Below are 27864 nucleotides of genomic sequence, written 5' to 3'. Positions count from 1 at the left end.
ACTGGAATAAGGCCCTCCGGCTCTTTGCCACCAGCGGTGCTTCCCTCCAGCCTTCGCCCAAAGCCTCACACCAGAACGCTGAAGCAGACCCCAAGTTGGAATCTCTGCCCCCCTTCGACCCTCATAAAAAGACCCCAGAGGGGGAGATTCTGCAGCAATACAAACGTTCATTGCACGTATCCATCCCAGGGGTCGTAGTTTGAGGACCCCTGATTTAGTGCAATATAAAAAATGCAAATAATTTTTCTGCAGACCACCAACATTTTCTCGAGGACCACCAGTTGGTGACTGCTGGACTAGAAGACCTCTGAGGTCCCTCCCAGCTCTATTCTATTCTATTTGCCTGAGGGACAACTGTTACTCCCCAATAACCCCCAACTAGGTTAGTAACTCATTCCATCTGGGAGGCTCCCACCCACTTGATCCAAAGTAATCCACCCTGCCTCTCAACGGCCCATCCAAGTTTGAGACCAGGAGGGAGGGAGGGGGGAAAGGAAGAGGGAGAAGGAGAGGGGGAGGGAGGGAGGGAGGGAGAGAGAGAGAGAGAGAGAGAGAGAGGGAGGAAGGGAGGGAGGGAGGGGGGGAGAGAGGAGCCTTCAACGCACCGAACGCGGCCCTCCACTTTTCCCACGTGGAGCATCCAGCATCCCACACGGGCGCGGCAGGAACAGCCAATGAGCAACCTTCCCTCTCCCTCTTCGGAGCCCTCGGCGAGGAAAGAGTTAGACAGCGGTCACGCCCTTTGAGGGGGCCGGGGACCAATCAGAAGAGAGGGGGGCGTGGCGGGGTGGAATGTTGTGAAGGTGGAAGCGGAACGCTGCGCGTTGAGTTGCGAAGGCGGGCAAGGAGGGAGAGCAGCGGCGATGGGGAGCGGGCGCTGGACCGGCGACGCGCAATGCCGTGATTGACGGGACACACGGAGAAGGTGGATGGTTGCGGCTTGCCAGGTTATTTGATGGTTGCAAGGAAGCCGGCCGGGGAGTGCGGCTAATGCGGAATGCAATGGACTGAGCAGGAAGGGCGAACGGAAAGCTTTAAGGTGCGCTAAGGTTACTGCGGGTGCGTTGCCCTGGGATTCCCGCCGCATTTGTTGCCTCTCTCGGGGTAAACGGGGTCTCGGAGCCTCGGAAGAATCGCATGAGTCAAGGACAAGCGTCAAAGCGCAGAAAGCACCAGTTTTCCGGGCAAAGAGAGAAAAGTGATAGGCGGGTTGGGGTGAAAAATAATAATAATAATAAAAGAGGATAATTAAAAACCTTACCCTCCCAGACAGAAAGAACTTCGGTTGAAGAAAAAGGTTGGGGACTTCCAGGAAGCGTTGATCGAATTAATTGGGTCCCCAAAAAGGTGATGGGGGGAAAAAATTAACCGGGAAGGTTTGGAAGGCTTCTGGGAAGGTTGAGAGTTAAACTTGTTGAAAGTCCTATCTTCAAAGAATAGTTATATTAATAAAACAAAAGAAAACCGCAGGAAAAACAAAACCTGGCTTGAAGATTATTGGTGGATGAAGATTTGAGTTTACTTCTTCGGGAGCAGAGAAATGTTTCATTGGAAAGCCGGCAGTGCCAAGAATCTAAGAAATTTGGGGCTGCAAGTGTTTCTTTGCCTTTTTTCAAGAGCAGAAGACAGTCCCTGGGTTCATCTGTTTTTTTAACAGCAAAAAAAAAAAAGGATTCAAACCAATTTTCTGAGTGGAAGAAAGGCAGATTCTCCATGAAGGATCTTTTAAGGATCTAGTATCCCGTGAGACTTTTATCTGTTACTTGTTGGATTGTCTGCTGGTCCCCTAGAGGTGTGTGATAAGGGAATAGGGCTGTGCCCGGTCAAATCAGATAGCAGAACAAAAGAAGAACCCAATTCAGTCACAAACTGGAAGGGCAAGTTGATAAAATGACACAGTTTTTTTTTTTTTAATCCTCGGGGAAAGATAGGGCAGCCATTGAAGATTGAAAAAGAAAAACACCAGGAAGTTGGTAAAGGGGGAGGGGGGGGGGAACCAATAAGCAAACTCAGGCTGTTTACCCAGCCTGAAATAAATATGGACTGAAGATTATAAGATAATAAAAGGCTGGAGTGGCTCAGATTCAGAACCACACCAAATTGCTGGAACTGAAGAAGCCGCCAAACCAACTCTAACAAGAAAAAAACGGTGGCATGGTGAATTTCAAAGCTAGGGTATATCCAAAAATGGGGAGAGAAATTGGACCCTTAGAAATTGCCGCCTGCAGCATTCTAGGCTCTCTTTCTGAGGCCTGAACTCTCCAATTGTTTCTCTCCAATAAATTTTAATTCCCCCTTGTGTCTGAATAATTCACTTTCTGGATTGCCGTATTGATCCAATTTATTTCCTTTCTAAATAAGGATTTGGTGGGTTCTGCATGAACCCATGCAGGCCAAGAAAAAATACCTGTTCGTGACTCTCTTGGCCACCTGGCTTCTGCTTGTTTTGTTTGGAGGAGACCAAATAAGACGCTTCCCCTTTTTCTCCAACAAAAAAGCGGAAGTCTTAAAAACCTGGCCTCGGTGGGCTGACGAGGTTCTTCTCAAGAACTTTGCAGGTTCTGAGGAGCTCCAGAGCACTGAAAGGGGCCACAGCGATGAATCTCCCCAAAGCCGGCAGCAGTTGAAGCTGAGTCTTTACAAGAACAGCAGGTGCCGTATGGAGACTTGCTTTGATTTTTCTAAATGTAGGCAACACGGGTTCAAAGTCTTTGTTTACCCCCTGGAAGGAGGGGATCATGTATCCAAAAGTTACCTCAAAATCATCAGCTCCATTGAAGAGTCACGTTATTACACCTCCAATCCTGAGGAGGCCTGCCTGTTTGTTCTAAACATTGACACGTTGGATAGAGACCATCTCTCCATACAATATGTCCATAACATCAACGAGAAAATCCAAGGTTTCCAGCTTTGGAACAATGGACAAAACCATCTCATATTTAACCTGTATTCTGGCACGTGGCCTAATTATACCGAAGACTTGGGCTTTGACATTGGACAGGCTATCCTGGCCAAAGCCAGTTTTTATGTCGAGAACTTTCGGCCTGGTTTTGATATCTCCATCCCTTTGTTTTCGAAGGAGCATCCTCAGAAAGGTGGGGAAAGAGGCTGGTTATACAAGACTTCTCTCCCACCCAAGAAAAAGTATCTCTTGGTTTTTAAAGGGAAGAGATACCTGACCGGCATTGGTTCTGACACCAGGAATGCTCTCCGCCACATCCATAATGGTAAAGATATTATTTCTCTGGCCACATGTAAACACGGGAAAGACTGGGAGAAGCACAAGGACAAACGTTGTGACAAAGATAATATCGAGTATGAAAAGTAAGTCAACATTTTTTCCTCTCCAAAAATGCCTCATGAAAGTGAGGCATTTTGTGAAGCACTAAATTTTGAATACCGTTAAATCATTGTTTAATTGACTCTGCCCCAAGTTATAACGGCATAGGGTGCAATGTTTTCAGCCTCAGGTATTGAAATGTTTGGTGCAAGCTCAGATGGGTTCCTAATCACTTTTAAGTTGTTGGGTTATAGAAATTAGAGGAATCAGTACCTTTTAAAAAATGCAAACACTATAGAGATTCTACAGTTAAATACTGGGATATATGTAGAAAACCTTGCTTGTTTTGTGCCCTTTGTATGTTGGATTTGAGTGTCATTAGGATGTTTGCACAAACTAGTAGGGCTAAATTGTCCTAGTCTTTTTCACTTTCAGAACAGACCTAGAAAATGAAAAGTGGCTTTGAGTGTATGTAGAATATTTCTCTCCCAATAGTGAATTATAGAATCACAGGGCTAGAAGGGATCCTGGAGGTCTTCTAATGACCCAATGTTTCTCAACCATGGCAACTTTAAGATGTGTGGATCTCAACTCCCAGAATTCCCCAGCCAGCCAAGGTGAGGAATTTTGGGAGTTGAAGTCCACACATCTTAAAGTTGCCAAGGCTGAGAAACACTGTTCTAGTCTGATCCCTTTTGCACGTCAAGAGTCTATATGGAACAAACCTTTGTCCAATCTTTTCTTGTCCAGGATGGTATAAGGACTCCTGTCTTTAAAGTTGAAGTCCATTTTTGTAGGATAAAAGACAAAAACACAAGAAATTAATTTCTTCTCCCCTCTTATTTTTGAGATTTGATGCCTCCATATTTCAGCATGCAAATGTTGTTTTTTCTCAGTATTTCACATGATTTGTAGGGCTGAAGCAATATGCATTGTCTTCTGCAGTATCTAGACTAAACTAAAGGTCATTAGGGCTAGTTAAGCAATCATTGCTTTTGTTTTATCTCTTGGGCTTCCTAACAAACTAAGTTTGAAGACTTCTGTGTGACTTTTAAGCTTGCATGGGACATTTACAGCACTGTAATAAAAAAGTTGTGTTAGAGGCATACATTAGACTTTCCTGCTTAGTTCTGCAGGCAACAGCTGGTTTATAATCTTCCACTAATCTGCATATTTGATTTATTGAAATTGACGTACCTTGCAAATTATTTTCAGAAGGGAGGAGAATGTTGCTCACAGTTCATTGGGTTCTTTTATATGGTCATGTTTATCCTTCTTATTTTCCTTGAAGAGTCTTCCTTTCAGTTTTTAAAGAAATATTTATCCAGTTTTCAAAGGTACAGTGGTACATTGGGCATTGGACTTTTATTTATCATTACGTGTTTTCACAAATTCATTTTTTTCAGTAAGCGTATTTTTAAATGTTATTTGATTTTTATCCTGCCTTTATTTATTGTGTATAAATAACTCAAGGCTGCAAACATACCTTTCCCCCTTTTTCCCCCCACAACAACCCTGTGAGGTAGATTGTGACTGGCCCAAAGTCACCCAGCCAGTTTTTCATGCCTAAGGTGAGGGAATTTGTTGATTAAGTTAGGGCACAAACCTGTTGATAATGTTATAAGTAAATCCACCCTGTCTTAATTAACCCTTGGGTATAGGCTGAACCTGAGTACATAAATACGTGCAAGATATTTGTGTGAAAGGTTAGTCAACATGTCGTTAGGATAGTGAGGAAACCATATATCTCATATTTTTAAAGAATGTCTATATAGAGCAGTGTTTCTCAACCTTGGCAGTTTGAAGATGTGTGGACTTGAAGTTGAAGTCCACACATCTTCAAACTGCCAAGGTTGAGAAACACTGAATAGAGCAAATAGATTACTTTTGAATGATAAGCAAAATCTGCAAGGGTCCATCCATGACACCTTTTCTATTTTTTCTAATGAAATATATGACAATAATTTGCATATAATAACACTCCAAAATTCTGCTTTAGAAATATTTCTTACACTTTTCTTTTGCTGCTTAATCCCATAAAATAAAGGGGTGTTATATCGGCATGGCTTTAAATTCTTGGTATTCTGAGCATTTGATTGTTATTGTTTCCTCATTTGTCAGTCGGTCCTATAAAAACACCATCTTTTGGCAAACAGAGACGGATTTCAAGTGCCAGAAAAGCAAATTGTGATACAAAGACAATTGTTCCCTGGCTTTATTATACTGTAGATATATTTTCCCCACATGCTTCCTCCACATCCTTCAACATTTCATTATTTGTTTACTCCACCTTCATAATTTGTATAAATAGCTCCAAGGTGACTAATACTCTTTCTTCCTCCTGTTTTTCCCACTACAACAACCCTGTGAGGTGATTAGGTTAAGAGCCAGTGATTGGCCCAAAGTCCCCCAGCTGGTTTTCATGCCTAAGGCGGGACTAGAACCTACAGTCTTCTGGTGATTGGCCCAAAGTCACACTGCAGGCTTTCCTGCCTAAGGTAGGACTAGAACTCACTGTCTCCTGGTTTCTAGCCTGGTGACTTTCTGGCCACCAGTTCACCATAGACATTAGTATGTGTGTCTGTATATCTGTGCACCATTTTTATGAAGTTCTCAAATAAAATTCCTGTACTTCAAGGAACAGGTATCTGATTTTCCCCCCTGAGTGATATTTATAAGGAACTTCTGGATGTAACAGATTGTGAAAACAAATTCTTGAACATACAGGTCTCTTTCCAGACTCAGGGCAATGTGGTATTCTCCCAAACTTATTAAAACTCTGCTTTTTAAACCTCTGTACGGAAAGAATGTGGGGTGAATGCAGAAATAAAGGGCCAATAGATAAAAACCCAACATCTCAAAGAATATCTGCGCCCTCCCCCCCCCCAAAGGATCTTCAGTCCAGAAAATGAGACAAAGGGATGTGAAAAGATGGGAGAGGGGAGGGAGATGGATTGGACATGTATATATTTATATGCATAGCAATACATCTCCGTGCTACTCTTCCGCTTAGATAGTACATAAAAACGCTGTGGAAGAGCAGATGTGAGCACCGGATATTGGATGAATCAGGGAAGGAAGTTGCTTTATATCTTTTCTTCTCACCTTGAGAAATCTTGAGCTCTGCAGGCTTGTGCTGATATAAAATGTGATTTTCGATTTCGGGCAGAGTAACAGATGGTGAGTCATTTCTCTGATCTTCCTTTTCTTTGACACTATCCCCTTAGATGTCACTGCTCAATTTTCTGGATGGGAAAGACACAGAGGGATTTTTTTTCAGGCATCACCTCATTAAAAGTCAGATAATCTAAGCAGATCAGGTTCCATTTTCTTGTGTTGTGTGCGTGTGTGTGTGACTCATCCCTTACCAGAATTCAAAGAAAATGCAATGAGCATTGTAGTGGTTTCACCAATACACCTTTGATAAGACTGAGGGGCCAGTTTGCACATGCACAAACATTGCTTGTGACTCTGAGCCAGGTAGGTTTAACTATCTTATCTCCATAAACGTGCTGGAAAAGGTGAGAGATGTGGAGATTCATTTTGCTGGATCTTTGCTGGTTTTGACATTCTGGACACAAGGGGTTTAGCCATTTTGTTAACCCACAGTTTATTTATTGGTAACAAACCCTTTGGATACCAGATTTATGTTTATGTGTCTATAGAATCTATAGAATAAATCACTTTTGGCTTGATTCAGACAATGTATTAAACCGGGAGTGTCAAACTCAAGACCTGGGGGCCGGATCCAGCCGGTGGGGTACTTAGATCTGGCCTGTGGTCTATCCTGGAAACAGAGAAGGACCAACCCATGGTGGTGTTGCCAGCGAAAACGCCCCACCCAAGTTTCGTTTTCACTGGCAGAGGGTTGCAGGAGGCCATGGCAGCCGAAAACAGAGCTTGGCAGAGCGCTCAGGTCACCACAGGTGCCCCCAACACAAATGACGTCGAGCTGACCATTCCCACGCTGCTTATGCCCACCCCGGCCCCCAGAGATCAAACACAAACCTGATGTGGCCCTCAATGAAATCGAGTTTTACACCCCTGTATTAAGCCATAACCTGTGGTATAGAAACCCCTGTGGTTGAGTTTGTGCAACATGCAGAGATAAAGTCAAATAAACCACTATCTGGCTCACCATAATGGGCGAATGCAGTCATTCATGTCACATTGGAGCGCATGTTCCAACCAGCCCTTTCAGTTTCAGCCTCATCGCGGATTTAGATATTGTTTAAAATTTTGAAATAATAGAAATATCGAGGGCATGATTCTTCTATGTTATTCCTATTTATCAATACAGCAGAAGTGTGGTTTTGTGAGTGTTTAAATCAGTGTTTCTCAACCTGTGGGTCGGGACTCCTTTGGGGGTCGAATGACCCTTTCACAGGGCTCGCCTAAGACCATCAGAAAACACATATTTTCGATGGTCTTAGGAACCGAGGCACCAATTTTATGGTTGGGGGTCACCACAACATGAGAAACTGTATTAAAGGGTCGCGACATTGGAAAGGTTGAGAACCACTGGTTTAAATGGTTGTCTTGTATGATTCGGATAACAGTCCAGAATTGAACATTGTTGATGTGGTAAGTAAGGAAAAGCAGCTGAGAAGAAATGGTTTGTGGGTTTGAAATATTGTTTGGGACTTATTCTGCTTTCTAGATATCTTAGTGCTGGTGTGTCATTTTAATATATATGTAGGCAAGGGAGAATGGGTCTGCTGTGGCAGGTTCCGTCACATAAACCTGGATTTATTAGAACAAGGGTTACTTTTGTATTATATCTCCTTCACTGAGCTGCTCTGTACTACTTTGTTTTTTATTGGAAACTAGCTGATAACCCTGCTTTGCCCGGGTATTTATTTATAGTGGGGAAATGTCTGGACCAAACGTAATTTCTAATATTGGATTTTTCCCCTTACCAGAGGGAGCCCCCTTGTGGAGTACTGTGAAGCCGTTACCATGGCAACTCCACAGCGCTGTACAGTAGAAGCTATTTTACAGCAGTATAGAAGAAAACATTTTAAGGCACAACAGGCTGTATCTTAACAGAACACTCCCCCGAGAGGTGTTGGGGGTGTCTTATCCCCACAGTATTTGTTTCCAGAGAGTAAGTCATCTGTATACTAAGTTTGGTTGAAATTGCTCGAGGAGTTCCAGAGTTAACCTGGAACATTCACAGACACACATACACACACAACCATTTATATATATTTATGTATGTATGTTCTGGCACTATCCAACTGCCCTTTCTTCCTTCAGAGCAATGAAATTGGATTTGAAAGTCTGATTAGAAACCCAAGACTGGAAAAAGAATCAGAGTGCAGGTAATCCTTGATTTATGACCATAATGGAGTCAAGAATTATGGTTGCAAGTTGTGCCACTTGTTAAACAGTGGTGGCCATAAGCAAATGGCATAGTCCATATGTGACCCTTGAAGCTGTTAAGTTAATCCATTGTCCAAATCCATTGTGGGTTGTTTTTTTTTGCTGGAAACCAGAAGTAAAAAGCCATTTCTGGCAAAAAGAAGTTGCAGATTGGAGACATGTAACCACAGGATGACGCAAATGGTCTAATGAAGAGCCAATTTGGCCTAGTGATTAAGGTACTAGGCTAGAAAGCAGGAGACCGTGAGTTCAAGTCCCGCTTTAGCCATGAAAGCCAGTTGGGTGACTTTGGGCCAGTCACTATCTCTCAGTCCTATTGACCTCACAGGATGGTTGTTGTGGGGCAAATAGGAGGAAGGTGTGTTGCATATATTGGCTGTCTATTTGTAAAAATAATAAAGGTGGGATACAAATAAATAAATAAAAAGGCCCAAAATGCAGCCTGGTTTCAGTGTTGTGATTGGGGGAGGAGCAGCAGCTGTGTTAATTTTGAATCTGTGTCATAAGTAGGTCCATTGTAATTTTGAACCATCATTTAGCAACTGGTTGTAAGTCAAAGATTATTTTATGGTCTGCAATCCAGGGCTGGAGTTGGAATTCAAACTATAATTTCTTCCTTTGCATTTTATAGTTTCTCATTTTGCATTTTGTAGTTTCTCATTATGTCTTTTTTTTTCTTAAAGTTTGCAAGAAAACCAGGAGCAGAGTTGAGCAATATGGTCTTAACTTAAAAGACAAGGAACTTTATATTATACTGAATTTCACAACAGTCGTAAATGTTGGTATGCATGACCAAGTTCTCTTGGGTGAAACTAACCTGCATATATCTTTCACCTTTTATTTGAACAATTAGGGCTAGCCTAACTCTGCCTGAAAACTCTTGTTTTTATCTCACTTTCGCAAATACTTCAATGGTTTCTACAAGTCCCTGGAAGATATGCAGTAATTTGTTTTATAGACATTGTTTTATAGACATGAGATTTTTAATCCATTTTCTACACGATGGACCAATGATTGTGAAAATGTTTCCTAGTTAATGTTTATTTGGTTTTTTTATTTCTGATATCTAAGACCTTAAATCTGGTTCTTTTTTTTTTGCTGTTGAATTTCTGTAGTGCATATAAATGTAAACATTTTCCCCATCCATCTATTTAAAGTAAAGGTTCCCCTCAGACATATGTGGTAGTCGTTCCCGACTCTAGGGGGCGGTGCTCATCTTGGTTTCAAAGCCAAAGAGCCAGCGCTGTCCGAAGACGTCTCCGTGGTCATGTGACTGGCATGAATGAACGCCAAAGGCGCATGAAGCGCTGTTACCTTCCCACCAAACGTGGTTCCTATTTTTTTACTTGCATTTTTGCATGCTTTCAAACTGCTAGGTTGGCAGAAACTAGGACAAATAACAGGAGCTCACTCCATTACACGGCACTAGGGATTCGAACTGCCGAACTGCCAACCTTCTGATCGACAAGCTCAGCGTCTTAGCCACTAAGCCACCGTGTTCCTATCCATCTATTTCATTGTGTCCAATTTGTGGGTATAGATTTTGCTTAATTTGGGTTTCTTCTGTTTTGCTTTGGAAAGGGGACAGTTATTCCAAGAACAACTAATAAATAAGTGGAATAAAGCTTTTACTATTTTCCTTCTGACCATAAACTCTGCAAGGCAACTTTATAGGAGGGCATTTAACAGTTGCATAAAAATGGGAGTTGTAGCCATAATGGTGAAAAACAATACGTTTGCAAAATAATAATTTAAAAAACTTGTATCGATATAAATTGTCACTCTTGAATCAAATTCTTAAATCCATAATCAACTTGTTTTCCATAAAGTGACAATGTAAAATGAATAAAAACAAGTTCCTAGTTCTCATTATGGTGCAAATCGGTTTTGCCAAATCAAAACCCATCTATACAGATACTGATTATTGATAATTTGAATCTGCATTCAAGTGAATTAGTTTTTCCCAGATTTCCTCTACAAAACCTGTTGAAGGAAAATGTAGCTCTTGCTCCATGAAATTCTAGCTACTCTTTGTGAAAATAGAGCAGGCGAAAATAAAAATAGAGACCTAGGAAATATATCTGGACTCCGTGGCTGCAGCCCTCCCAGTCCCATCCTTTGGCACAACTCCTCATTGTTTATTTTGGGTAAAGCTGCCCCATTGTAATTTATTTGATAAGACACGGTTGAGCAAATCATGGCTCACCCCAGTGTGTGAACCCATAGATTACACTGAAGCCTGAGTACATAGATTTGCACTATTAATCATCTGTGGGGGGAAACCCCTTCTCTGATTCCTTTGCCTTCTTTTTCCTTGAGTTTGCCTGCCCAAAGAGGCTGCAGTCGGTTAATTTGCAAGCTAAGCTTTATTTTTTGGGGGATCTCCTGTGGAGTGTGAAACCAGTGAGATGAGAGCATGCCTCACTTAGAACAGCAGAGAAAAACCTGCCAAATTCGACTTTTGCTACATGTGTACAATATGTCGGAGAGATCCCTTCCCTTGCTGGGTCTGGAGCTGCAGTGCAATGTCACAGCCCAGGACCTGCTCCCAGCGAGGTTCCCAATTGTGTGGCTTCAACAACAAGGGCTTTTGGGCAGCACTGTTCAGCTGGCAGGAATCTGCTAGTTTAGGAGGAATGGCCTTGGGTGCATTTAGCTTCCTCCCATGTTATGTAGCATATCAGACAGGAAGGGATCTCCTATATTTTCAGTTTGGGGTAAATACGGGTCAGTGGTGGGATTCCATATTTGTTACTACTGGTTCTGTGGGCGTGGCTTGCTGGGCGTGGCATGGCATAGCTTGGTGAGGGTGGCAGGGGAAGGATTCTGCAAAATCTCCATTCCCTCCCCACTCCAGGGGAAGGTTACAGCAAAATCCCCATTTCCTCCTGATCAGCTGGGACTTGGGAGGCAGAGAATAGATTGGGGGGGGGGGCAGCCAGAGGTGGTATTTATCTGTTCTCCGAATTACTCAAAATTTCTGCTACTGATTCTCCAGAACTGGTCAGAACCTGCTGAATACCACCTCTGGTACAGGTAGTCCTTGTGTTACGACCATCATTTATGTTGCTAAGTGAAACATTCGTTAAGTGAGTTTACGCCCCATTGTACAACCTTTCTTGCCATAGTTTTTAAGTGAATCACTGCAGCTGTTAAGTTAGTAACACGGTTGTTAGGTGAATCTGGCTTCCCCAGATTCTAGGGGACTGGAGGCTAAAACATATAAAGAATGGTTGCAGGAACTGGGTATGTCTAGTTTAATGAAAAGAAGGACTAAGGGAGACATGATAGCAGTGTTCCAGTATCTCAGGGGTTGCCACAAAGAAAAGGATGTCAAGCTATTCTCCAAAGCACCTGAGGGCAGGACAAGAAGCAATGGGTGGAAACTAGTCAAGGAGAGAAGCAACTTAGAACTAAGGAGAAATTTCCTGACAGTTAGAACAATTAATCAGTGGAATAACTTGCCTCCAGAAGTTGTGAATGCTCCAACACTGGAAGTTTTTAAGATGTTGGATAACCATTTGTCTGAAGTTGTGTAGGGTTTCCTGCCTAAGCAGGGGGTTGGACTAGAAGACCTCTAAGGTCCCTTCCAACTCTGTTATTCTACCTACCTGCCTTCCTGCCTGCCTACCTACCTATCCATCTATCCCTCCCTCCCTCCCTCCACCCACCCACCCACCTATCTACCTACCAACCTATCTCTGTCATCTGTCTTATCTATCTTGTGGCTGTATGAGCTTTAGGTTGATACTGGTGTGATGGATATAGTACCATGTTGACTTTCAAAATCGAATCTGAAATACACAGCTTAGGCAAGATGCAGATGTTAAACTAATGCTTGTTGGATGGGGAATTCTGAGTGTTGAAGTCCAGATATCTTAAAATTTGCCAGGTTTGAGAAGCACTGTGTTAAACAGACCACCCCGATTTAGCCTACTGTGTGAAGCCAGTCAATATTTTAATGAAGATAAATGTGGACTGCAGTGGAGACACATCAGCAGGTGCAAGCTGAATTCCATGGAGAAAAAGCAAGACACAAATTAAAAAATAAATAAATCAAGACTCCACTTTAGTCCTGGAACGATCCAGTTGTTTCCTCATATGGGGGCGTTTCCCCCTCCCCCTCTTCCTCTGGATCTTGTCTGCGCCTGGAAATGCTGATAGCGGTGTAAAAAAATGTTTTGCTGGGGTCCTGGAAGGATGTTGAGAAAGTGGATGAATTCATTAATTTAAAATTAAAATAAAATCTGTATCTTGATTTAGATCAAAGGACATTTAAGCTCAAGCATTTCTGGCAGTGCATTTTTCATATCGGTGTATCTTTGCACGAAAGGCCCAAGGGAAAGCGAGGATGCATCCTTGCATAGAAGGCACGGACTCATCTTCTTGCCAAGAGCTGAGATGCTCACTGAGGCTGCAATAGGAACGGAGATGCTGCTTTTGAATGCATCACACATGTCATCAAAGAACTGCCAGATCCGCAGCAGAGTCTATTTGGTTGCGTGAAAGGATTTTAAAAATACCCTGCCTGGCTGCTGAGTGGCACTTCAGCACTTCTCCCCACCTTGCCTGGGCCTTCATTTTAAACTGATGCCCAAATGTTCACTTGTAAATCACCATATTCAAAGTGATCCTCTCCTAAATATTTACCATGTCAGGGGAGGGCTACACGGGCTCGCAGGGATTCGGGAGAACCGCTAGCTAGGTTTCTGTACAGTTTGGAGAACCTCCAAATCCCACTCCTGGCTGGCCCCGCCCTCCCCTCCCCGGAGTTCTGGCAATCCCAAATGGGCCGCATAGGGCCTCCTGGGAGGGGGGGCAAGGTGGGATGAGCGGGGCTCAGGGGTGAAATGCTAGCAGTTCGGGCTGGTTCACATGAACCTGTAGTAAAAAATGCTAGTAAAAAAATACTTTAAAAAGTTTTTTTTTAAGTTCCAACGATTACACATTGCACAGCCAAAATCAGAGGGTGCAGGGGCTGTTTTTCCTCCCAGCCAAAAATGAGAGGTGGGTGGTGGGTCAAAAACGGGATGGGGGGGGGTCCATTTTTGCTCCCAGCAGGCTTCCTTGAAGCCTGCTAGGCCCAAAATGGGGGAGGGGGAGTCGGGACACTGAGAAAGAAAGAAGAAACGAAAGAAAGAGACAGACAGACAAAAACAGAGACAGAGAGAGAAAGAAAGAAGGGAGAAAGAAAGAAAAAGAAAGAAAGATGGAAGGAAGGAAGAAAGAAAGAAAGAAAGAAAGAAAGAAAGAGGGAGGGAGGGAAAAGGGAGAGGAAGGAAGGACCACAAACCTGGCACTAGACCCACTTTCAGAGAATAATCAAGGGCTGGAAGGTCATCTAGTCCAACCCTGCTCCAGCAGTTCATTGTTAAAATGAGTTTCTGTCTTTTGATCCCCCAGTTACATGACTACATAGTCACATGACCCCACCAAGCCATGCCCACCAGGCCACGCCCACAGAACCGGTAGTAAAAAAAATAGATTTCCCCACTGGTGGGGCCAGCAAGGGGTGGGATTTGCAGGTTCTCCAAGCTGGGCAGATTCTTAGCTAGCGTTTCTCCCGAACCCGTGCGAGTCCACAGCAACCTACCCCTAGATCCATCCCGCTGCTTTGTAACCTGATTGCTGTCGTAGCATTTCCTCAATTTCTGTTGAGCTCTCTAGGTCAGAAGTAGAAGTTTCCTCTCCCTGGTTTACTATTAAGTAGCTTTGCTCTAAAGAGAGTTATGATGGTATATAGCCAGAGTAAATGACCGGGAGAGAGTAATCGTTACTCAGTAATCGGAGAGGTCTTCTGGAATTACCAGGCAGGGAAAGGGAGAGTGATTTCTGAAGAGTCCCTTGTGAGTCTTCTTCCTACTAATTGTGTTTCTCGCGCAGATGCAGCCAAGGGTATTTTATTTTTTTGCACCAGCTGGTTCCTCCAAAAGGGGGGGGGGAACCTCACCAGATATGCTTACCTTCTGCCAAACCACCTGCAGAAAAAGGCGGAATAACGCTTAAAAGCAGCCATATGGGCTCTTTAATGAAACCATCACTTCCAATAGATTTGCTTTGGGATGCGTGTAGGACATCCAGTAGTGAGGCAGATGGAATCCGATCAGGAGCCACAGATTGAATCGTCGGCTGTCGAGAGGAGCTGGGGGGGGGGGGGAGAAAGAGAGGAAGTTTCTGATTGAATAGGGGTGGCTAAGCGCTGGCCTCACGCTAGGTATTTCTGAGACGAGAAATTCTTGATGTCTCGTTTGCATCTTAATATAGTTGAGCCTCCTGTTGGGGGGGGTGTGTGTGTGAGAGAGAGAGATGAATTTCCCTGTCCTCTCTAAAAATCTCTCTTTGTTCTGGGGGATGAAAGAAAGCCTTGGAGACTTTGATGATTTCTGCATCAAATATTATTGTTCAATATTTATAGTTACGGTATTTATTATATTTGTACCATAAATGCCAGACCATCGCATCCTCAAACAGCTCCTCTACGGTGAGCTGTCTCAAGGAAAGCGATTGCAAGGGGGACAAAGGAAGCGATGCAAAGACACATTGAAAGCCTCCTTCAAGTCCCTGGATATCGACATCCTGGGAAACCCTGGCACAAGATCCACCAAGGCTGCCAGGCATCTGAGGACAGAAGGACCACCCTAGCACAAGAGAAGCGAGGCATTCTGCAAAGACAGAGCTGCAAATACTGCAACAGTGGTGCCCACACATTTCTGCCCAACCTGTGGCAGAACCTTTCGTGCCCGTATAGGCCCTACCAGCCACTTGCGGACACATTGTGGACACCCACAACCTGTTAGACATCAAGGTCCTCTTCAAACATGATGGAGGAACATCATCACCATAAGTGTACATTTATATACTGTAGTAGACAGATTTCAAGTAGTAAATGTCTTCATCGGTTTAAAAACTGCCTCTTGTACAGATGATCTTCAACTTGCAACAGTTTATTTAGTGACCATTCAAAGTTGCAACTTATGCGACTTGTGACCGTTTTTCACACTTATGACTGTTGCAGCATCCCCATGGTCAGATGATCAAAATTCAGATGCTTGGCAACTGACTCATACTGGTGACCATTGCAGTGTCTCTGGATCATGTGATCCCCTTTTGCGAGCTTCTGATACGCAAAGTCAATGGGGAAGCCAGGTTCACTTAACAACTGTGTTACTCACTTAACAACTGAGGGCAGGACAAGAAACAACGGGTGGAAATTAATCAAGGAGAACTAAGGAGAAATTTCCTGACAGTTAGAATAATTAATCAGTGGAACAACTTGCCTCCAGAGGTTGTGAATGCCCCAACGCTGGAAGTCTTTAAGAAGATGTTGGGTATCCATTTGTCTGAAGGGGTGTAGGGTTTCCTGCCTGAGCAGAGGGTTGGAGGTCACTTCCAATTCTCTGTTCTGTTCTGTTCTATTCCACTGCACCACACCACACCACACCCCAGGCAAAATATACATAGCTGTGTAAATTTTGTGTCCCATGAAATAAATAGACCAAATGAGATTTCCTGAGAATTTTGAAGTTACGGAAAATTAAGTGAGTATTAACTGGCTCTGCAACTTAAAGGCTTTTGCCAACAATGGCCTGATAGTGATTTGTTGGTATGTATGTATGTATGTATGTATGTATGTATGTATGTATGTATGTATGTAGCATTAAAATCAGAGGTAGTATTCAGCAGGTTCTGACCAGTTCTGGAGAACCAGTAGTGGAAATTTTGAGTATTTCGGAGAACCGGTAAATACCATTGCTGACTGGCCCCACCCTCATCTTTTCTCTGCCTCCCGAGTCCCAGCTGATCGGGGCAGAATGGGGATTTTACCGTAACTGTCCCCTGGAGTGGGAAGGGAATGGAGATTTTACAGTATCCTTCTCCTGCCACACCCACCAAGCCACACCAACAGAACCGGTAGCTGTCTCAAGGAAAGCGATTGCAAGGGGGACAAAGGAAGCGCTGAGGTGGCGCAATGGTTAGGGTGCAGTACTGCAGGCCACTTCAGCTGACTGTTATCTGCAGTTCAGCGGTTCAAATCTCCCCGGCTCAAGGTTGACTCAGCCTTCCATCCTTCCGAGGTGGGTGAAATGAGGACTCAGACTGTGGGGGCAATATGCTGACTCTGTAAACCGCTTAGAGAGGGCTGAAAGCCCTATGAAGCGGTATATAAGTCTAACTGCTATTGCTATTGCTAGTAAAAAAATTTGAATCCCACCACTGATTAAAATGCATGCACTTCTGTGATAAGCACACAGATAAATAATTATTTCTTAACTTTACAAATAGGTGCCAAAGACATAATCTTTGATGTGCAATTGCAGCACATGACCACAAGCAGAAAGAGCAAGTTTCTACTGCTCCATCTCTCCCATGACTATGGTTTTCATCCTTGATTACGCATTACTGAACATTGGAGTTGTGCATTTGGAAGACGTGCTTCAGAATCCATGGGACTGTGCAAGCCACATCACTTAAAAAGAGCAGTGTCTTTTTTTCCAAGGTCCTCCTTCTTTGAGGAAAGAAAAAGAGCTAGCTACTTTAATGAGTCACCTCAAATGCAGCTCAAGAAAACCACAGCTTTTCTCATGTTTTCTCAAGTTCAGCCCCTAGTGAACATCCCCCCCCCCCTTCTGTATAATTGAAGAGTATGGTTAAATTTTTTTCTGGAAAGATAAAAAAGGAAAAAAGTTGAAGAAAAGTAGAAAAGAAAGAAAAAAAGAAGAGGGAAAATAGGGGGGGGGGTTTAATTTCTTGATTTGAAATAGTTCAGTGTTGGACAGAGATGATGTTAAGAGTGTGAATTATTGTAAGATTATTGATCAGTGAAAGAATGGATTCCTACATATTCCTCAACTATTGTTCTGACCGAGACTTCCCAAGAGCATGAAGCAAACTTGCCCTGACAAAAACACCTTTTAGTAATTTACTGTGAATTCGGCTCATTCACATCCAGCAAAGTCTTTCAAGGGAGGATTTACAGTCACAGCCCTTATCTGGCTTGGAGAGCTGACAGGCCGATATCTGTAAAACTTGGCAAGAAGTCTCGGAGAGTCACAAACCAATTAAGTAAATTAATTGTCTCCTGCAAACTCCACTTCCCTATAGCTCCCCTTTAGTTCCTCTAGGAGGGGCCATTCATTATCCCCTTGTGGTCTTACTCCCAAGTTGACCCCTGTTCTTTAGCTGTTCCCTTCATCTGGCAACTCTGCGCATACGCACACTGGGAACAGGCTCCAGCTGTTTGTCTGCCTCACTGATGTCTGACTCTGAAGGCAGCTGATAACTGGCATATGGCTCTGGCCCCCTCTCTGCCTCTGACACAGAGCCCTTGTCAGAGCCTTCCCCAGACTCCAGGACTGGCCCATGTTTCTCCCCAACCTCCCCACTGTCTGAATCTGCTGCCAATTCTGCTGGCCGCTGGTGGGTCACAACATCAATTGCTCCTTCTTCCTAATTTCTTCTGCTCTCCTTCATTTTCCCCTCTTATCTGATAGCCGGGCTATTTCTGAAAACAGGTCTGGCACCCTTTGGAAAGTGTTGGGGGGGAGTGAATGAGAGTTTTGCTCAGTGCAACTGCTCCTTTGGGTCTGTGACCTATCAGTTAGGCTATTTCTGAAGATCAGTCTAGCACTCTTAAAATGCTAGGAAGCTCACCTAAAACAATTATTTCACCTGATTGTTTTATCTAGTAGAAAAACGGGAGGGAACCTCTGGAAATCTAGGACAAGGCAGCTGATAACTGGCATACGGCTCTGGGCCCCTCTCTGCCTCCGACACAGAGCCCTCATCAGAGCCTTCCCCAGACTCCAGGACTGGCCCATGTTCCTCCCCAACCTCCTCACTGTCCGAATCCGCTGCCAGCTCTGCTGGCAGGCCACAACAACCATCTTGGAACTAAAGAACATGTAAGAATCCCAATCCCAATACAGTAATGACAGTTACTAAAATATTATTCCCCCCTTTGAAATGGAATTGGTTCCTACCGTATATCATACCTAATGAACCAGTAAAAAGAAAAAAACTGCAGAAAAGTTATTCATCTGATAACTGGGTGTATGAATGCACAAATAACTCTTTCTACTGGTTCTTTTTCCTGACATAACTAGGTTGCTATATTGATGTGGATTCATCCATCACACGCAATGAAAGAATTTGCCAGGCAGGAGAATCCTACCTCAGTGGGCAAAGTCCGAGTTTCTTCTTACTTTGCTTCTCTGACAAAATAATAAATAGTGCGATAGTTATTCCCTTAGGATTACATTTCTGCCCCTTCAGCAATCTGCAAGTTATTTACTTACTTTGGCTGTATGGAATCATTTGCATGGCCATTAGCATTTAATTTAGGAGAGGCTGTCAGTTATGGCCCCAGGGAACAAGAACCTGAGAAGGGTGTAAAAACTGCACTCAGAGCAGCCTTTATAAGCCGGGAAAAGTTTTGGATTGGATGTTGAAATGCTTCCCTGAGGTGAACACTTACATTTGGGCTGCTAGCACACATCAAAGAAAAAACGTTTTAGCCTGTTTTGGTCCATGTCATGCTCTGTTTGATTGCTTCTTCCTCTTAACCTAGGAAGTAGCACTAGCAATGGCACTTAGACTTATCTACCACTTCATTCTGCTTTTATAGCCCTTTCTAAGCGGTTTACAGAGTCAGCCTATTGCCCCCAACAAATGTGGGTCCTCATTTTACCCACCTCATAAGGATGGAAGGCTGAGTCGATCTTGACCCAGTCAGGATCGAGCTCCTGGCAGTGAGCAGAGTTAGTCTGAAATATTGCATTCTAACCGCAGGAAGGGAGGGAGGGAGGGAAGGAAGGAAGGAAGGAAAAAAGGAAGGAAGGAAAAAAGGAAGGAAGGAAAATAGAAATAGCACTTAGACTTATATACTGCTTCACAGTGCTTACTAGCCCTCTCTAAGCAGTTTACAGAGTCAGCATATTGCCCCCAACAATCTGGGTCCTCATTTTACCCACCTCATAAGGATGGAGGGCTGAGTCAACCTTGAGCCAGTCAGAATCGAACTCCTAGCAGTGAGCAGCCTGAAATACTGCATTCTAAGCACTGGGAGGTAAGGGAAGAGAAGGAAAGGAAGGAAGGAAGGAACAGCACTTAGACATATACCACTTCAGAGTGCCGCAGGGAGGGAGGGAGGAAAGGAAGGAAGGAAGGAAAAAAGGAAGGAAAATAGAAATAGCACTTAGACTTATATACTGCTTCACAGTGCTTTTATAGACCTCTCTAAGAGTCAGCATATTGCCCCCCAGCAATCTGGGCCCTCATTTTACCCACCTTGGAAGGATGGAAGACTGAGTCAACCTTGAGCCTGGTGAAATTTGAACTGCGAAACTGCAGCTAGAAGTCAGCTGAAGTAGCCTGCAATACTGTACTCTAACCACTGTGCCACCTTGGCTCAAATCATTGTGAATTTTTCTTTAAAATTCTGAAATAAGACAGCTCTGTGCTATATCATTGCCTCAGCCTTGCAAAAGATGTAGTTTTATTGTACAGGTATTCCTTTCCTTTTTGGACTTGGCTTGTAGCACACCTGGCCAGCGCATCACAAGGATTTTTAATTGAATGGAGTATTAGACAGGTAGTCCTCGATGTATGACCACTATTGAGCCCAAAAATTTTGTTGATAAACGAGGCCATTATTAAGTGAGCCCCATTTTATCCCCTTTCATGCCATGGTTGTTAAATGAATCCCTGCATGTGTTAAGTTAGTAAAACCGTTGATATGTGGATCTGTTTTCCCCATTGACTTTGCTTGTCAGAAGGTCGCAAAATAATATTTGTTTATAAATTTTAATAAACCTTCCTTATGTAATTAATCCTTCTCTTATGTTACCATATTTCTAACTTCTGTTTCTACTACTTAGCCAATGATAAAATGATTCCCATGTTAAAAAGTATTCAGTTTCTTCCTTTTCCTTAATTTTAAGGAAGCACATTCTAATATTTTCTTTTATTACATTTTCCTCTATAGGAATCTCTTCACTTGTCTATTGTTGTGCAAACAAAATTCTAGCTTCTGTTAACACATGTAAAATTAAGTATGTATTCCCTTTATTGTATTTTTCCAACAAAATGCCCAACAAAAATGTTTCTGGTTTTAGATCTAAATGCTGCTTTACCATTTTTTTCAACCATGTATGTATTTTTGTCCAATTTTTTTTGCGCTGTAATTTTAGAACCCCGTCTATATGTACATGGCTAGAACTTCCTCTCTCTTAAAGCTGTTTTTTAGGTCACTTCATAAACACATCAGGAGAGGAGAAGAAGGAATGTTTCTTTCAGAACTAATAAGATTTTTAGGAAATCATTTGCAGTGATAACACTGGAATGATGACAAGTAATTTCGCTTTCAAATGTGGAAATTAGTTATAGGCAGTTCACAGCACTTAATTCTGGCTTTCTGCCTCCTGTGCTTTTGGTTTAATGGGGAGACTGTTGGTCACTTCTGGGAAGCTGTCCTTGGGCTCTGTTAGCATAATGGCTCCTAGCCATGTCCTCAAAGGGAGCATCCTTCGATAATAATTGTTCAAGCTAATAGCATCATCAGACCTCCTGGCAGAACCAACCCATTGTGTGTGGGGGAAAATACTAGTGATTTTCTGGTAAAAGGCATAAAGGTAAAGTTGTGTGAAGGAAAATAGATGGCATTGAATTAGGTTTAGCTGGAAAAATAAAGCTCCCCACATAACATAGAAGAAGTTGGACACACAGACGATGGGCCTGGGGCACACACAGTATGTAGTATAGCTTTTATTGTCATTGCACATCATGTATACAACGAAATTGGTTTTAGCCTCACTGGTGCAATCCATGACAAAAAATACAAACAACATAAATAGTATAAAGAATAATCCATATGCAAGTAATTAGAGAAAAAGAAAGAAAAACTAGTCATATGTTTCCGCCTGTTCGTGGAGTGATTGTGGTTGTGTTTAAGAGTCTGACAACCCAAGGATAGAAACTATTTTTAAACCGATTTGTTTGGCTGGCTATGCTTCGATGTCTTCTGCCCGATGGTGGAAGTGCGAAGAGACACTGATCAGGGTGTTCTCTGCTGCTCTAAAGTAATAGGGACTAAACTAGCTAGAGTAGATTGTAAGAGTAAGGATTTGGAATAAACATTAAGATGAACTTATTGATATAAAGCAAGCTATTTAATAGCGGAACAAACAATTGAGGAAGATAAAAAAAATTCTTGGAGATTTCTAAGTTGGCTCCCCACCAGTGGTGGGATTCAAATTTTTTTACTACCGGTTCTGTGGGCGTGGCATGGCTTGATGGGCATGGCAGGGAAGGATACTGTAAAATCTCCATTCCCTCCCCATTCCAGGGGAAGGTTACTGCAAAATCCCTATTCCCTCCTGATCAGCTGAGACTCAGAAGTCAGAGAATAGATGGGGCGCGGCCAGTCAGAGGTGGTATTTACCAGTTTCTCCGAACTACTCAAAATTTCCACTACCGGTTCTCCAGAACTGGTCAGAACCTGCTGAATACCACCTCTGCTATCCACCTATCAGAGGTGCTAGATTAGAGCCATGGATTTCTTATGCTGTGTTATCAGGAGATGGAATAAGAAGATCTTTGAGACATTTCTAACGATTCGATAATAATACTGCCAAAAAGTTGCTGACTCCATATCAAATCTTTATCATGATCATAGACCAGCAGAGATGGCTCCAAGTTATAATTTGACGAGAGCAAATCTGACAAAACTCTACAAGTAGACTTAGGAATTGGGAATTGGTTCTTTGAATTTGGTTTCTTGGAAAAAAACCGGTGTGGGCATCTGGTATGTTCCTTGTATGTTGAGAATTCAACTCCCTGAGTTCTCAACCATCATAAGTGTCATGGCTGGGAATGTTGGGATTGGTGGTCCTCACACTTTTACAGGATTAAGAAAAGAAAACCCTTAATACATCTATTCTTAGCTGGAGGACAGAAGTATTTGCTTTGCTCCTTGTCTCTCCTAAAAGGCAGCCTAGTTCCCTTTTAGTCTCCTTGGGGCTTGTTGGAGTGCCAAAAGAATTTGAGGCACTCCTTCTTCCTTTTAGTTAAAAATGCACAAAAAGTCAACACTGGTTTAGCAACCATTGCTGCTGCTACCACCGTTCTTATTTGAAGTTGGTGAAGTTTCAATTGAGCCACAAATCAAAAGAACACATTGAGGGCACAGAATATTTCCCCCCTAGAAAAATTAGGTCTTGCAGAAATGGTGCCCTTGTGCTTTGATACCAAATGCATTCAAACCAGTGGTGGGATTCAAATAATTTAACAACGGGTTCTCTACTCTAATGATTTCTTCCAACAACCAGTTCACCAAACTGCTCAGAAAGTTAACAAGCGGTTCTCCCAAAGTGGTGCGAACTGGCTGAATCCCACCACTGCCTCAAACTGTATGGAGAGAAAAACATTATTTCATTATGTAAATTTCCTCTTGGAATCAGGGTTAGTTACACTTGGACTCAAGGATCCATATTGTAAACCAGGATCATTATTATGGTTCATCACACAATCAGCCAGATGTTTAGAATGGATTTGGCATTTTTATTCACCTATTGAGATCTTCCCAAGGATCTGGGATAGGCAGATGATGTTATTATAATCACTAGAAAATATTATAGTCCATCAGCTATTTGTTTGGCACCAAGTGCCAAAAGACTAAAGTTTCGGAAGTCATGAGAGTGTTGGAAGTTCAGCCTGTGAAACATCCAACTTTTATCTTTAAGAAAAAATTTCCCCAACTGATTTTATGCTTGTCAAACATCTGTTAAAAGCAACAGAGTTTGCAAAGGACAGGAGGAAGAGGGCAGGAGTGATGAAGAAGAAACAGTCATGCTAGCTTAGAAGATGCATTCATTTGTAACAGGAAAATGCATTCATTTGTAACAGGAAGAGTCCTGGTTTTATAGTTATTTTTATCTGGACTATTATGGTTTATCATTGTACTGTTTAAGAATGAGTATCCTGACAGAAGAGAATATTTGTAGCTCAGTGTTGAACTGTGGTGTCCTTGGTACTGTCTCACCTTGCTTGTTTTCTTGCAGATATTTCATTTACCCAGCTAGGTGGCATCATCAGTAATGAAAGCCATGTTGAAATGGGGCTAGGTGAGCTTGTTCAGTGTATTATGAGTATCCAGATTGTTGGGGGGCAATATTCTGACTCTGTAGCCCCTCAAGGCTGTGTGTTCTCTCCACTTCTCTCTATACATCAATGACTGCATTTCAAAAAATCCCTCTGTTAAAATACTGAAGTTTGCAGATGATACAACAGCGATTGGTCTCATTTGAGACAACGATGAATCTGCATACAGACTGGAGGTTGAACAACTAGCCTTATGGTGCAACCAGAACAATTTTGAACTAAATATACTTAAAATGGTAGAAATGATGGTAGATTTTAGGAGGAACCCACCTATACTACCATTTTTTACAATACCGGACAACACAGTATCAACAGTAGAGACTTCCAAGTTTCTAGGTTCTATCATATCTCAAGACTTAAAATGGACACCTAACATCAAAAAATGTCAGCAAAAAAGCACAACAAAGAAATGTTCTTTCAGCGCCAATTCAGAAAGTTAAAACTGCTGAAAGAGCTGCTGATTCAGTTCTACAGAGGAATTATTGAGTCTGTCATCTGCACCTCTATAACTGTCTGGTTTGGCTCTGCAACCCAACAAGACAGCCACAGACTTCAATTATACAAATTCCTTGTGTGTCCAATCACACTTGGCCAATAAAGAATTCTACTCTGTAAACCGTTTAGATAGGGCTGTAAAGCACCATGAAGCGGTATATAAATCTAAGTGCTATTGCTATTATAGGAAACCAAACTAATGCGTTGGAACATTAGCTAAACCAGGCCATTATGTTAAAAATAATAACATTTCTTTTGTTTGGTGCAGCAAGTTGGGTGAATTATGTTTATTATGTTTATTAATTATATTTATCATCCTGGGTTTAGCCCATTGTACATATTCACATGCTGAAGCTTTACAATCCTCCCTCTTTGAAGAAAAACATTAAAATTCAAACCAGCCTTCCTGATGAGGTTTCACTTTTAGAAAGCCATCCTGAAGGAACAGAATGACCCGATGTCAGAATTTCTGTGGTTTATTTATTATTTTATCCTCTCTGTATCCACCTAGCTCCCAATGACTCTTGTTGCTAAATTATCCATGGCTCGTGGCCTCTTGGCTGAAGTCAGCATCCTTTTAAAATGGGTCTTCTATTTTTTTTTTTGCGCGCATGGTGTCCCATAGATCAGGCTTGGACAGGCTATCAGTGGCTCTTGCCAAACTCCTTAGAAAGATGTCGAAAGAAATCCGGGATGGTCCTGCCAACCCTGTAGCCAGTTCACTGCAAGCATGTGGTCCTGTATCTAGGACAAAGAATTGGCAGTTTCAGGGATTGCTGGATGCTCTCCAGCCCCATGGCACTTGTTCTCCATCCAGCCACAGGCTGTTTGCCGCTTCTGACTGGAGCTACATTGATTTCACGCAAGCTTTGCCTGCTGAACTTCCCTGCTCAGATTCTCCCAGTCCTGTGGCCATGTTTACAAATGCCTCACTTTCGGAATTACCTAAAACGCCCCAATTCTCCTCAACTTACCCTCCTTTTAAAATTATGTCCATCTCTGTGCATTTTTTGTCTTGTGGCAGGGTTTCATTGAGGGCTGCATCAATAGCAATAGCAGTTAGACTTATATACTGCTTGATAGGGCTTTCAGCCCTCTCTAAGCAGTTTACAGAGTCAGCATATTGCCCCCAACAATCAGGGTCCTCATTTTACCCACCTCGGAAGGATGGAAGGCTGAGTCAACCCTGAGCTGGTGACATTTGAACAGCCGAACTGCAGATTTGCAGTCAGTTGAAGTAGCTTGCAGTGCTGCATTTAACCACTGCGCCACCTTGGCTCTATCAGGGTTGTGTTTGACTTGGGGGAGGCAGGGGGCATGACCAGTTTGAATCATTCATGTCGGGGGCACCTGTAGTGGCCCGAGTGCTCTGCCAGCGAAAACGGAGTTCCGTTTTTGCTGGCAGAGGCACCGCAGGCCGATCCTTCACTGTTTTTAGGGCAGCCCCGCAGGCCAGATCTAAGCTTCCTGAGGGCCGAATGCAGGCTGCGGGCCTTGAGTTTGATACCCCAGGTCTATGGAGATAATTTTTTTTGTTACATAGGCTTTGTAGTGTATTTCATACATTCTAATCATGTCCACCCAGTTAACATATTAAATCAACACAGAAATCTGGATTAGTTTATGTTCATGGTAGGGATCATCATCTCGTTCAGGAAATTTGAGATTGTTTATCAACCCACAATATTTATTACACAAAAATAATTTAATAAAGACTACTTTAACTCATAAGAGGGACACGGTGGCTCAGTGGCTAAGATGCTGAGCTTGTCAGTCAGAAGGTTGGCAGTTCAGTGGTTCGAATCCCTAGCGCTGCATAACAGAGTGAGCTCCCGTTACTTGTCCCAGCTTCTGCCAACCTAGCAGTTCGAAAGCATGTAAAAATGCAAGTAGAAAAATAGGAACCACCTTTGATGGGAAGGTAACAGCGTTCCGTGCACCTTTGGCTTTGAAACGGAGATTAGCACCACCCCCTAGAATCGGGAACAACTAGCACATACGTGCAACAAGAACCTTTACCTCTACCTTTACTTTAACTCATAGTACTAAGAATAACAATAACAGCAGCAGCATCAACATTGATCCCTTGAATAGTCTCATTGCCCGCTTTGTTGGGTTGATATTGACCACTTTGGGGGATCCTGGTTTATGTCTTGAGGTTTGAAGTGATCCCGTGTTGTTTGATTAGTGTAGTATGGTGCACTGTACAGGTCCATTCATACAGGGTAAGTTTCCTAACACAGGGGGAAAAAATTGATTCCCTATGAGACCTATATTGTTTCAGAGCAGAGATCTCTGCTTTGGATTTAGGGATTTAGAAAGCGTAAGAAAAAGGAAATAGTGACAAGGTTGCCTCTGGCTAAGATTAACCAGTATGAAGAAAAATATAGAAGCTGGAGCTTCTGTCCATGCAGAGATTCTAAATCCGTGTTTCTCAACTTCAACAAATTTAAGAGGGCGGACATCACCTCTCATGGTACGTATGGCAAAATTTATATAGGCCATTTAAACAGTGTTTTCTCAACCTTGGCAATTTTAAGCTGCATGGATTTTAACTCCCAGAATTCCCCAGCCAGAAATGCTGGCTGGAGAATTCTGGGAGTTGAAATCCACATATTCTAAAAGCTGCTAAGTTTGAAAAAAATACTGTTTAAATGACCTACATAAATTTTGCCATCTACTGTACCCTGATACCCAGAGAGGTGTTGGGAAACCTATCCATGCCCTAATAATCATTTGGCAGATTTGTATCCTGTGCCATTACCAAACAAAAATCATCTTATTTTAATGAAAAAGGAAGGAAAGAAGACAAAGGCACAGGACTTAAAGACCCAAAAGTTTTTTCTTTAAGTAAGAGTATTCAGAAATCAAAATGAGATTGCCCTACATTTAATTTTATTTTTTGCTTAGTTCCGTTTTTTTCGCTTTGCCTTTTCTCTTCCCACCTTTGTGTCACTTTGCTAAGTCGTTAGCAGCATGCCTCTTCTCCTATCCTGTGTCATTAATCCTGTACAAGAACGCCATAACTTTTCATAACTTATTGATTTCCAGGGCCTGCACATAACTTGTAACCACATTTGAATTGACCCAGCAAAGAGGCTGCTGCCTTCATTTGGATTTTTGTGGCATAAGAAATTGCCTCAGATTCACAGCTCAGCAAAACAAGCTTCTCAACTGATTGGAAAACCTGAGGTGTGAAGCCGCTGTTCAAACCCTACATTCCTAACATGGTTTGAACAAGCCGGTGGTCCACTCAGCAAATGTTGGCAACTTGGCAACTTTAGAGAACTGGTGTGAGATTACATAGAAGGGTGGAGGGTTTAGTTCAACAATTTGTTCATCCTTAACCTTCTCTTGAAGTTTTGGGCTAGAAGGTGGCCCTCCTCCTGGTTAAAGTGGAGGGAACGCTTCCATGCTGGATCACACTAATTTCTTTGTTCTCTCTGACCCACTGAGTTGCTGATTGGCACAAGATGATGTGTCTAAGCCGAACGCAAATATTGGATTTTTCCACTGTGGTTTATAGGCTCCCTACAGTGCCTTTACCT

At 42.7% G+C, this 27864-nt stretch overlaps 1 protein-coding gene across 1 annotated transcript in view; it reads left to right on the top strand.

The window, feature by feature from the left end:
* Positions 1–837: 837 nt before the first annotated feature.
* The window catches only part of EXTL1 (exostosin like glycosyltransferase 1), a 65266-nt gene continuing 38239 nt past the window's right edge, over positions 838–27864 (top strand). Inside the window, exon 1 of the mRNA XM_032228572.1 lies at positions 838–3324. Coding sequence (XP_032084463.1) covers positions 2387–3324 — 938 coding nt within the window. The 5' untranslated portion in view covers positions 838–2386. The remainder of the gene's footprint in view (positions 3325–27864) is intronic.

The sequence above is a fragment of the Thamnophis elegans genome, chromosome 12, assembly GCF_009769535.1.
Source record: "Thamnophis elegans isolate rThaEle1 chromosome 12, rThaEle1.pri, whole genome shotgun sequence".
Lineage (NCBI taxonomy): Eukaryota > Metazoa > Chordata > Lepidosauria > Squamata > Colubridae > Thamnophis > Thamnophis elegans.
Note: the sequence above shows the minus strand (reverse complement) of the source record. Positions and strands in the feature narration are given on the sequence as shown.